General features: G+C 39.7%; 1 protein-coding gene across 1 annotated transcript in view; it reads right to left on the reverse strand.

Annotated features, from left to right (window-relative positions):
* Nucleotides 1-785: 785 nt before the first annotated feature.
* YIPF4 (Yip1 domain family member 4) overlaps nt 786-12393 on the reverse strand; it is a 38619-nt gene continuing 27011 nt past the window's right edge. The window contains exon 6 of the mRNA XM_017964428.4: nt 786-920. Coding sequence (XP_017819917.1) covers nt 858-920 — 63 coding nt within the window. The 3' untranslated portion in view covers nt 786-857. The remainder of the gene's footprint in view (nt 921-12393) is intronic.

Raw genomic sequence — 12393 nt, forward strand, 5'->3', positions numbered from 1 at the left:
CTTGTAAAAAGCGTGCAGTTTACATAGCACCTTCGCTTAGCACCCTCCACCCCAGCAATCTCCACATTGTAACCCTAGTTTCCTAGGTTGTTATTGCTGCCATGCGCATCTGCCATACAGGGTCATTCTCAGGCTATGCTTCAGTTAAGGTGTTGCTGTCAGGTGTGTCAGGTGTATACACACCACTAGGCTCCAGCTTGGGCAACAAAACAAGCTGGTTTCAAAAAAATTTTTTTTAATAATAATTTTTAAAAAGATGCTCCAATTTATTGGTAATGGAGGACATTAAAACCACGAGATACCATTAGATTGGCGAAAGTTAAGAATCCTGAGAATGCCAAGCATTTTCACTGAATTGGTGAATCAAAAAGAACGTTCTGGTAAGAGGGATTTTGGTGTATTCACTTTGGAGAGCAATTTGGCAACTGATATTGACGTGAATGCCTAGAACCCAGCAATTCTACTCCTAGGTACATTTTCTTTCTTTTTTCCTTTTTTTTTTTTTTTTTTTTTTGGTGATGATGTCTTGCTCTGTCGCCAGGATGGAGTGCGGTGGTGAGATCTTGGCTCACTGCAACCTCTGCCTCCCTTGTTTAAGCAATTATCCTGCCTCAGCCTCCCAAGTAGCTGGGACTACAGACACGTGCCACCATGCCCAGCTAGTTTTTGTAGTTTTAATAGAGACGGGATTTCACCATGTTGGCTAGGATGTTCTTGATTTCTTGACCTTGTGATCTGCCTGCCTCAGCCTCCCAAAGTGCTGGAATTACAGGCGTGAGCCACCCTGTATGGCCAAAAGATATTTATTATAAGGAATTGGCTCACATAAGTATAAATGCTGACAAGTCCCAGGATCTTCAAGGTGAATCTGAAGACCAACAGGTCCAAAATCCAGGAAGAGCTAATGTTTCAGTTTGAGTCTGAAGGCAGGAAAAAAAAAAAAAAAAACAAATCAAAGTCAATCAGGCAGGAGATATTCTGTCTTACTCATGGGGGAAAATTAGCATTTTTTTTCCCCTAAGCCTTCAACTGATTAGATTAGGGCCATCCACATTAGGGAGACCAGTCTACTCTCTACCAATTTGAATGTTAATTTCATCCAACAATACCTAGAATAATATTTGACCATACATCTGGGCAATCTGTGGCCCAGTTAAGTTTACACATAAAATTAGCTATCCCCAAAAGGAAATATATAAAAATGTTAATATACACTTTATTAGATAATAACTTCTTTAGAGTTGGCTCTATATTCTATTTCAAATACCATATTGTACTTCCTTAAATAATTATGGCTTTTTTTCATGCTTTTAGTTTTATATGTTCAATCACTTTTAGCTTTTGTCAAACTCATTTATGAATAAAACATATCCTCTTGAAAACCTAAACAAAAAATTAACATTTTGCTAAAATAATTTTCATAAGGCTAAATTTCTAAAAATATTTTTGGCCACATGAGGTGGCTCATGCCTGTAGCACTTTGGGAGGCTAGTTAGTCACTATTTCAAATTTTTTTTTTGTTGTTGTTGTTGTTGAGACGATGTCTTATTCTGTGGCCCAGGCTGGAGTGCAGTGGCATGATCTTGGCTCACTGCAACCTCCACCTCCCACGTTCAGGCAATTCTCCTGCCTCAGCCTCCTGAGTAGCTGGGATTACAGGCATGTGCCACCATGCCCAGCTAATTTTTAAATTTTTAGTAGAGACGAGGTTTCACCATGTTGGTCAGGCTGGTCTTGAACTCCTGACTTTGTGATCCACCTGCGTTGGCCTCCCAAAGTGCTGGGATTACAGGCGTGAGCCACCATACCTGGCCCACTATTTCAAATTCTTTACTGCTGAAACATTTATATATCCTCTTAATTTTCTCATTGATGATTGCAAATCTTTGTTTAAAGCATGAGTTTTAAATGAACATGATTGCTTTTTGGATGAAAAATGCATTTAACACTGTCAACACTAGGACTGGGTGCAGTGGCTCATGCCTGTAATCCCAGCACTTTGGGAGGCCGAGGTAGGCTGATCACGAGGTCAGGCGTTCGAGACCAGCCTGGCCAATATGGTGAAACCCTGTCTCTATTAAAAATACAAAAAATTAGCCGAGAATGGTGGTGCACGCCTATAGTCTCGGCTACTCAGGAGGCTGAGGCAGGAGAACTGCTTGAATCCAGGAGGCGGAGGTTGGAGTGAGCCAAGAACACACCATTGCATTCCAGCCTGGGCAACAGAGCAAGACTCCAGTGGCTCACGCCTGTAATCCCAGCACTTTGGGAGGCTGAGGCGGGTGGATCAAGAGGTCAAGAGATCGAGACCATCCTGGTTAACATGGTGAAACCCTGTCTCTACTAAAAACAAAAAATAGCAGGGTGCGGTGGCTTATGCCTGTGATCTCAGCACTTTGGGAGGCCGAGGTAGGCAGATCACGAGGTCAGGAGTTCAAGACCATCCTGGTTAACATGGTGAAACCCTGTCTCTACTAAAAACAAAAAATAGCAGGGCGCGGTGGCTTATGCCTGTGATCTCAGCACTTTGGGAGGCCGAGGTAGGCAGATCACGAGGTCAGGAGTTCAAGACCATTCTGGTTAACATGGTGAAACCCCGTCTCTACTAAAAATACAAAAAATTGGCTGGGCATGGTGGTGCGTGCCTGTAATCACAGCTACTCAGGAGGCTGAGGCAGGAGAATTGCCTGAACCCAGGAGGCGGAGGTTGTAGTGAGCCGAGATTGCGCCATTGCACTCCAGCCTGGGTAACAAGAGTGAAACTACATCTCAAAAAAAAAGCCAGGCATGGTGGCATGGGCCTGTGGTCCCAGCTACTCAGGAGGCTGAGGCGGAAGAATCGCTTGAATCCAGTAGGCGGAGGTTGCAGTGAGCTGCGATTGCGCCATTGCACTTCAATAGAGCAAGACTCCGTCTCCAAAAAAAAAAAGGCGGGGCGTGGTGGCTCACGCCTGTAATCCTAGCACTTTGGGAGGCCAAGGTGGGTGGATCATCTGAGGTCAGGAGTTCAACTCCAGCCTGGCCATCATGGTGAAACCCCATCTTAAAAAAAAAAAAAATAGAAAAAAAAAACCCTCCTCACCAGCAAGGGAACAAAGCTGGACGGAGAATGAGTTAAAAAAAAAAAAAGAAAAAAAAAAAAACTCAACATTTTCAACACAATTTTTGATAACTACTAGCATTTAACATTCACTTTACTTGCAATGTCATGTTTTTCATTTCAGAGATGAAAATCATGTTTTATTTGTATTAATTCTTGCACAGTATCAAAGACATTTCAGGATGTTTCAAGACATAAGCCAAGCTATGGTTCATTATCATGTTCTTCCACGGTATAAAAATATGAACATTTACAACATTTAAAACAATGCTAAACTTAACACTTTGCTGACACTTCATTCTGTGTTTCCAACTTAAAACTTTTTTTTGAGATGCAGTCTCCAACTTATAACTTCAATTCAAGCATAATATCCCTTCAGAAAGGTGTACATTTTATAAGTCTACAGCTTGATAAATTTTTCACAGGCTAACTGCACCCATGTAATTAGCACTCAGATTAAGAAATAGAACATGCAAACATCTTAGAAGCCCAAATCTCTGTACCCTTCTTCAGTTACTTCCTTCCCACTCAAGCTAACATTGTTTTTGTACTTTACATAAATAGAATCATAAAGTATATGCTTTTGTGTGTGTCTTCCTCTATTCAATATTATGTTTTTGAGATTCATCCATATTATTATTATTATTATTTTGAGGCAGAGTTTCGCTCTTGTTACCCAGGCTGGAGTGCAATGGCGCAATCTCGGCTCACCGCAACCTCCGCCTCCTGGGTTCAGGCAATTCTCCTCCCTCAGCTTCCTGAGTAGCTGGGACTACAGGCACGCGCCACCATGCCCAGCTAATCTTTTGTATGTTTAGTAGAGACAGGGTTTCATCATGTTGAACAAGATGGTCTCGATCTCTTGACCTCGTGATCCACCTGCCTCGGCCTCCCAAAGTGCTGGGATTACAGGCGTGAGTCACCACGCCCGGCTCTTTTCTTTTTTTTTGAGACAGGGTCTTACTCTGTGGCCCAGGCTGGAGTGCAGTGGTGCAATCACAGCTTACTGCAGCCTCGACCTTCTGGGCTCAGGTGATCCTCACACCTCAGCCTCTCGAGTAGTTGGGACTACAGGTGCGTATGCCACCACGCCTGGCTAATTTTTTCTACTTGTAGAGATGGGGTTTCGCCATGTTACCAAGGCTGGTCTCAAAACTCCTGGGCTTAAGCAATCTGCCCACCTTCGCCTCTCAACGTGCTGAGATTACAGGCGTGAGCCACCATGCCAGGGCGAGATTCATTCATATTCTTATGTGCAGTTATACATCTTTCACATATTGTGTGAATACACTGTAATTTCTCTATGTTCGTTTCCAGTTTTGGGTATGAATGGATATAATTATGAATGATACTGCAATGAACACTCTCTGCTGTCAATACAGTAGCCATAAGCCACATGTGGCTCTTTAAGCAAAACTAAATGGAAAATCAGTACCTCAGTTGGATTAGCCATATTTCAAGCACTCTTGTAGCTAGTAGCTTTATGAACAGCACAGAATATAGAATATTTCCATTAATGCAGAAAATTCCATTACACAGCACTGTATATGTAACTTGGTAAACATATGAGTTGCTGGGCTATAGGGTGTGTATATATATTCAGCATTCACAGAAAATAGTGTCAAATAGTTTGGGGTGTTCATTTTTTTTTTTTTTTTTTTGAGACGGAGTCGCTGTTGTTACCCAGACCGGAGTGCAGTGGCACGATCTCGGCTCACCGCAACCTCCTCCTCCTGGGTTCAAGCAATTCTCCTGCCTCAGCCTCTAGCTGGGACTACAGGCCTGCACCATCATGCCCAGCTAATTTTTGTTATTTTTAGTAGATACGGGGTTTCACGTTGTTGACCAAGATGGTCTCAATCTCTTGACCTCGTGATCCACCCGCCTCGGCCTCCCAAAGTGCTGGGATTATAGGCGTGAGCCACCGCGCCGGGCCCGGGGTGTTCATTTTCAAATATTTGTTATAAATTTCTCAATTTTAAAATATGAAAACACCCTTTTGTTTTTGAGGCAGAGTCTCCGTCTTTCGCCAGACTGTAGTGCAGTGTGGTGTGATCTCAGTTTGCTACAATCTCTGCCTTCCAGGTTCGAGGGATTCCCCTGCCTCAGACTCCCAAGTAGCTAGGACTACAGGTGCTCACCACCACTCTCAGCTAATTTTTTTGTACATTAGTAGAGACGGGGTTTCACCATGTTGGCCAGGATTGTCTCGATCTCCTGACCTGGTGATCCGCCCGCCTCGGCCTCCCAAAGTGCTAGGATTACAGGTGTGAGCCACTGCACCCGGCCACTTTACTTACTTTTTACCTAAGAATCACAATGCACTGACAGCAAAACCAAATAAAAAACTAGATTAAAAATATTTAGAAGCAGTAGCAACCATTAAGAGCAAGGAATGCTTCATAGGGAATACACAAGGCAGCTACATTATTTACCATGATGCAGGCCAAGCTAGCAGATGTTGCAAATGTTTCTTAGATGTCATTACAACAAAAAGGTTATCAATAGTTGTCACAAAAGATGAATACATATTTACATAATTTATTAATTTTAGTGCTGCTGTACTTACAATAATACTATTTACCATTCACACAGATGCATTTCAATATTTTAACAAATGAGACAGTCATGCTGGTCTCTATCAGTGAAATATCATATCTGCTTATAATCCCAACCAATACTGGATATTATTAATCTTTTAAAGTTTTGGCAATCCGAGAGGCCAATGTTGTTAATTCACATTTAATCATAAACGAATTTGTGCATCTTTACATATATTAGTTGGCCTTTTTCCCTCTCCTTGAATTGCTGATTTATATCCCTAGTCTGTTTTATTGATTTATAAATACTAATATTACATACATTATATATGATTACCCATGTATTTCCTGTCCATTTAAAGATACTGATTAATAAATTTTTTTATTAAGAAAATTAGTCCTTTGTCTACATATGTTCTACAAATGTTTTTCCCCAATTTGTTGTTTATCTTTTTCTTGTAGAATCATTTAAAATGATAGGTCTTTAAGTGTCTTGATCGCTTTTCCTTTGGCTTCTGTGTTTTATCTAATGGTTTGAAAGCACCATTTTTTCAAAGATTGTTTGAGAAGCTTATTCCAGTATTTAAAATATTTGATACATCATGTATTGGTAAAGTACTCTGGTATAAGGAGTGAGGTATACATCCAGTTTTATATTTTTCAGACTGGCCTATCATGTCTTTGTCAGACGTTGCTACTTACTTACCTGGCATCCATTCTTCCTTAGTAACAGATCCCTGACTTCACTCAGGGCTGGAATGTCCCAGTGTAAAATACTTTCCCCACTAGGCACTGTGGCTCAAGCCTGTAATCCCAGCACATCGGAAGGCTGAGGTGGGAAGATCACGAGGTCAGGAGCTAGAGACCAACCTGATCAACATGGTGAAACCCCGTCTCTACTAAAAATACAAAAATTTGCCAGGTGTGGTGGTGAGCACCTGTAAACCCAGCTACTTGAGAGGCTGAGTCAGGAAAATTGCTTGAACCCAGGAGGCGGAGGTTGCAGTGAGCTGAGATCACACCACTGCACTCCAGCCTGGGGGACAGAGAGAGACTCTATCTCAAAAAAAAAAAACTTTCCCCAACTCTCTTGCAGCAAGTGGTGGCCATGTGATTCAGTTCTGTTCCATGAGACATGGATGAAAGCCACTAAGTGGGGCTTCCAGAGATTTTAAACAAGGACACCTTTGACTGACATGCTGAATTTGGTCTCTTAAGTTTCATCTTTTTCCTGCTTGAAATGTAGATGTAATAGTTAGAGGTGAAATAACTTTTCTGAGACAATGAAGATGAAAGCCACTCACCAAAGATGGCAGAATAGAGAGATAAATGGAGCTTGGGTTCTTAATAATACTGTTAAACTACCATATCAGTTATGGATTATGTACCCTTGGATTTATTATGTGAAAAAGTAAATTCACAGTGAAGCTACTGATCACAGGATTTTTGTTTCTTGCAACCAAATATGTTCCTATCTGATACAGTATCCCCACTTATTTAATATTCCATCTTTTTATACCAATTTGACATCACCTTCATCATGTATAATTAATTGAGTATAATTCTTGAAACTCGCTTCACTGATCTAAATGACTTCAGTATTTAATAGCTAATATAATAAGAGCCAATGTTTACTGTATGTCAAAACGATTCTATGTTCTTTATATTAATTAACTAGTTCATTTAACCCTAACAACAGCCCTTGGAGCCTTAACTATTTAATATTAATGTGTAGCAACTACAAGTCTAAAACAAAGAGTGAATTAAAGCAAAACAGAATTTAAAAGGCTGAGCACTGTGGCTCACACCTGTAAACCCAACACTTTGGGAGGCCTAGGCAGGAGAATAGCTTGAGCTTAGGAATTCAAGATCAGCTTGGGCAACATGGTAAAATCCCATCTCTACATAAAATACAAAAAATTAGCTAGGTGTGGTGACATGTGTCTGTAGTTTCACTTACTCAGAAGACCGAAGCGAGAGGACAACTTGAGCCTAAGAGGTGAAGGTTGCAGTGAGCCATGATCATGCCACTCCACTCCAGCCTAGGTAGCAGATTGAGATGTTGTCTCAAAACAAAAACAAAAGACAAACCAAGAAATTCACAAGAAAATTAAAAAGGAAAGATTTCAATTATCTATTATCCATATGAAGGATTATGGTGGAATGTTGCTATCCAAGTGGCATGAATGCTGTTCCATGTAGCAGTGGAAAGAGCACTAAACTTGGGGTTTGAAGACTTAAGCCCTTATTCCAACTTTGTAGCTCAGTAATTTTACTATTGAGTTTTAGGCCTTAGTTTCTACATCTGTATAATGAGGTATAATTAGCTTCAGTAAATAATCTCCAAAGTTTTGCCTAACTTTAAGATTCTATGAAAGATTAATAATTAAGACTACAGGTTTTGATATCCACTGGACCTCGGTTTGGATTCAGGATTGAATTACCAGATTCACATATTAATTCAACAAAAGTACTGCAGCTACACTGATCAACATGTCAGAAAGTGTCCCTGCCCTAACAGAGTTTGCATTATAGTGAAGGAATTTTAAAAAATTATACAGAGTATTAAGTACTATGAATGAAATAAGCAGTGGTGTAATAGAGATTAGCTGAGCCACATGGTTAAATTAAATTTTCAAAGATTTCTCTGAAGAGATGGTTGTGAGTTTGTATAACATGAAAAGAAAGCTATGACATAATGATAAATAAAAATTAACATGTAAATTGGTAATTCACTGTTAAATGTGTAGCCTGGCTCAAACAATTTTTAAAAACACTTAAAATGACAGACTGTAACACATACATAGGAAAGTATATAAAACAAACACACAGCTTAATGAATTATTAAAAACGAAACACCCGTGAAAGAAGTCCTCATTGTCCATTTCCAAACACAGCCCTTCTGCCTTCCCATTAAGTGTAACTACTAAGACTTTACAGTGGGCACTTCCTTGCTTTTTATGAAAATTACTTTGCCAACTGATTGTGGAGAGTTGTACAGCTATACAAATTTACTAAAATCAAACTGCATTTACAATGAATTTTATTTTTCTCTCTTTTTTTTTTAACTAGTCAAGTGCAGTTGTGAGAAGGAGGGAAAAAGAGTAGAACAAGGAGTTCGATCTGTAACTGACTGTGAACAATCAATTGAGGTAACTCACTATCTCTGGACGAGCCTTTTTTCTTTTTTGAGACGGAGTCTCGCTCTGTTGCCAGGCTGGAGTGCAGTGGTGCGATCTCGGCTCACTGCAACCTCTGCCTCCTGGGTTCAAGCAATTCTCCTACCTCAACCACCCAAGTAGCTGAGACTACAGGCATGCGCAATCACGCCCAGCTAATTTTTGTATTTTTAGTAGAGACAGGGTTTCACAATGTTGGCCAGGATGGTCTCAAGCTCTTGATCTTGGGATCTGCCTTCCTCTGTATCCCAAAGTGCTGGGATTACAGGTGAGCCACCACGCCAGGCCTGTGATGAATTTTATGGTATGTAAATTATACATTGCTAAAGCTGTTTTAAAGGACTTTGCATTTCAGTACGCATCCCTAAACACTATAGCTTAATTTTGCCTGTTCAAATGTCATATAATACAGTACAAATTCTTTTATGTTTGTCTCTTTCACTCAACTTAATAGTAAAATTCTTCATGTTCTTGTACGTGGCTTTAGTTCATTTATTTTTCTTTTTTTGGAAATGGAGTGTCACTCTGTCACCCAGGCTGGAGTGCAGTGTTGTGTTCCTGCCTCACTGCAACCTCTGCATCTCGGGTTCAAGCAATTCCCTGCCTCAGCCTCCTGAATAGTTGGGATTACAGGCACCCACCACCACACCTGGCTAATTTTTCTATTTTTAGTAGAGACGAGGTTTCATCACCCTAGCCAGGCTGGTCTTGAACCCCTGACCTTGTGATCCACCTGCCTTGGCCTCCCAAAGTGCTGGGATTACAGGCGTGAGCCACTGTGCCTGACCAGTTCATTTATTTTCATTGCTGTATAAGATTCCATTGTATAATTATACAAATTATTTGTCCATTCTATGTTGACGGACATGTTTCCATTTTTGGCTATTCGAATAATGTTATTGTGCACATTCTTGTACATGTCTCTTGTGGTATATGTACACACATTTCTGTTGAATATATGTCAAAAGTATAATTGCATATCTTGGCCTTTAGTATTAAAAGCACGTTTCTCCCAGCACTTTGGGAGGCCGAGGCGGGTGGATCACGAGGTCAAGAGATAGAGATGATCCTGGTCAACATGGTGAAACCCCGTCTCTACTAAAAATACAAAAAATTGGCTGGGCATGGTGGTGCGTGCCTGTAATCACAGCTACTCAGGAGGCTGAGGCAGGAGAACTGCCTGAACCCAGGAGGCGGAGGTTGTGGTGAGCCGAGATCGTGCCATTGCACTCCAGCCTGGGTAACAAGAGCGAAACTCTGTCTCAAAAAAAAAAAATAAATAAAAATAACGAATAAAAGCACGTTTCTGGCGGGGCACAGTGGCTTATGCCTGTAATTGCAGAACTTTGGGAAGCTGAGGCAGATGGATCACCTGAGGTCAGGAGTTCGAGACCTGCCTAGCCAACATGGTGAAAACCTCATCTCTACTAAAAATACAAAAATTAGCCAGGTGTGGAGGTGGGCACCTGTGATCCCAGCTACTCAGGAGGCTGAGGCAAGAGAATTGCTTAAACCTGGGAGGCTGGCAAAGGTTGCAGTGAGCCGAGATCGCACCACTGCATTCCAGCCTGGCGACAAAGCGAGACCCTCCATCCAAAAAAAAAGCATGTTTCTGATACCATATTTCTACTCAAAAGCTTTGACAGGCCAGGTGTGGTGGCTTACACTTGTAATACCAGTTATTTGGGAGGCTGAGATGGGTGGATCACTTGAAGTTGGGAGTTCTCAAGACCAGCCTGGCCAACAAGGTGAAACCCTGTCTTTACTAAAAATAAAAAAATTAGCCAGGTGTGGTGATGGGCGCCTGTAATCCCAGCTACCTGGGAGGCTGAGGCAGGAGAATCACTTAAATCTGGGAGGCAGAGGTTGCAATGAGCCGAGATTGCACCACTGTACTCCAGCCTGGGTGACAAGAGCAAGACTCCATCTCAAAGAAAAAAAAAAAACGGCTCTGACAAAGAAAGAAGAATGGCCTAGAATGTCAGGTATGATGCTGACTTACCTGTTTAATTTCATTAACTACTAAATTTCAGCCAAAGTGGCTTTCTTTTTATATATTTTTATTTTTCCCAAGCGCACTCACAAACTGTAATTCCTTCTATCTGGAATAGTCTTCTTTACCTACTTTGCCTAGTTAACTTTTACTTTTCCCTAAAATTTCAGTTTACACATCATTGCTTCAAGGAAGGCTTCTTTTATTTACTTGCTTACCATCACAGGCCTCTTTTTCTCATTTGTTGCAACAGTTTTACAATTTGTGAAATTATTTGGCTGAGTTCCCAGCAAAATAAGCTGATTAAAGTCAGGGTGTGTGTATATGGGGAGTCTTTTTTGCATATTATTGTATCCCTACACTCAGCATAGTACATGGGTTAACAAATACTTGATTAATATCTATTGTCACTTCACATTCAGAGTGCAAAATTCAAATGCTGTTTCTTCTCAATGTTTTATTATTCAGGCCACCACTAGCACCATACTTTGAAAATATATTTTTATAAGGTAAAAGATTTTATTAAGTACTATTTGGTAAAAAAAAAAGACTGAGAAACTTAGTACCTAGGCCCGTCATCATAAACATGAGTATTTTTACTGTTTTCCACGAAGAGACTATAATGATCATAGGAGATAATTCTCCATAAGGATTATAAAACATATAGGTTGTTTTATTATCAAATGGTGCTTACTATTTAAAAAATACTTTACATAGACAACTAGTTCCACCAAAGTGAGAGGTATAAAATAGAGCAAAAAATATGGAACGTAATCATTTATTCTTCAACAAGTGCTTATATGAACAGCAGCAATCTGCTTTTACATTATCTTTTCCCCTTTATCACTATGAGAAATTTCTCCCCATTATCATTTTGTGTAATTTCACTTCTTCTTGTGTAAATACTTTTGTTTTTTAATAAAAATTGCTCAGTGGCAACTATTACATAAAAACCAAGGTTTTTATTCTTGATGAACTTAATTTACTTATTATTTTAGTTTTAACAAAATTATTACTGGAGAGAATGCTTCCTTTTGTCATAAGTATTAACAACTTGTATATACATTAATTACAACTTCAAAATATTTACACAAATATTCTACTTTTTCATATTAGTATCTAACTTAATTATCTTAGTAACAACATTAGTATAGCATGGACTACTATAAACCAAATATCTTCAAAGTAAAAGCCTGCAAATATCTTGCTGAAAATAGAAAAGTTGAAACCAGGGTACTGCCAATATAAAATGTAAAGTAGGGAAACATTTTACCACTGCCATCTTAATCTTCTCTACATTCTTTCTCTAACGTAAACTCCAAACTGCAACCTCAGCATTATCAAAAGAATTTTTAAGGAGAAAACTAATCCTAAGTTTCACGTTTAATAACATATGCTGTGTATAGGGAACAAACCATTTCTTTCTGTATCACTGTAACCATAAAGACATGGTTGGGTCTAAAATTTTCACCAGTTTGTTATAAATAAAATGTATTTATTCATAAGTAAAACTTACTTCAGAATGTATTTTTGTTTTGTTTTTTTTTTTTTTTAAGACGGAGTTTCGCTCTTGTTACCCAC

The sequence above is a fragment of the Callithrix jacchus genome, chromosome 14 (assembly GCF_049354715.1).
Source record: "Callithrix jacchus isolate 240 chromosome 14, calJac240_pri, whole genome shotgun sequence".
NCBI classification, from domain to species: domain Eukaryota; kingdom Metazoa; phylum Chordata; class Mammalia; order Primates; family Cebidae; genus Callithrix; species Callithrix jacchus.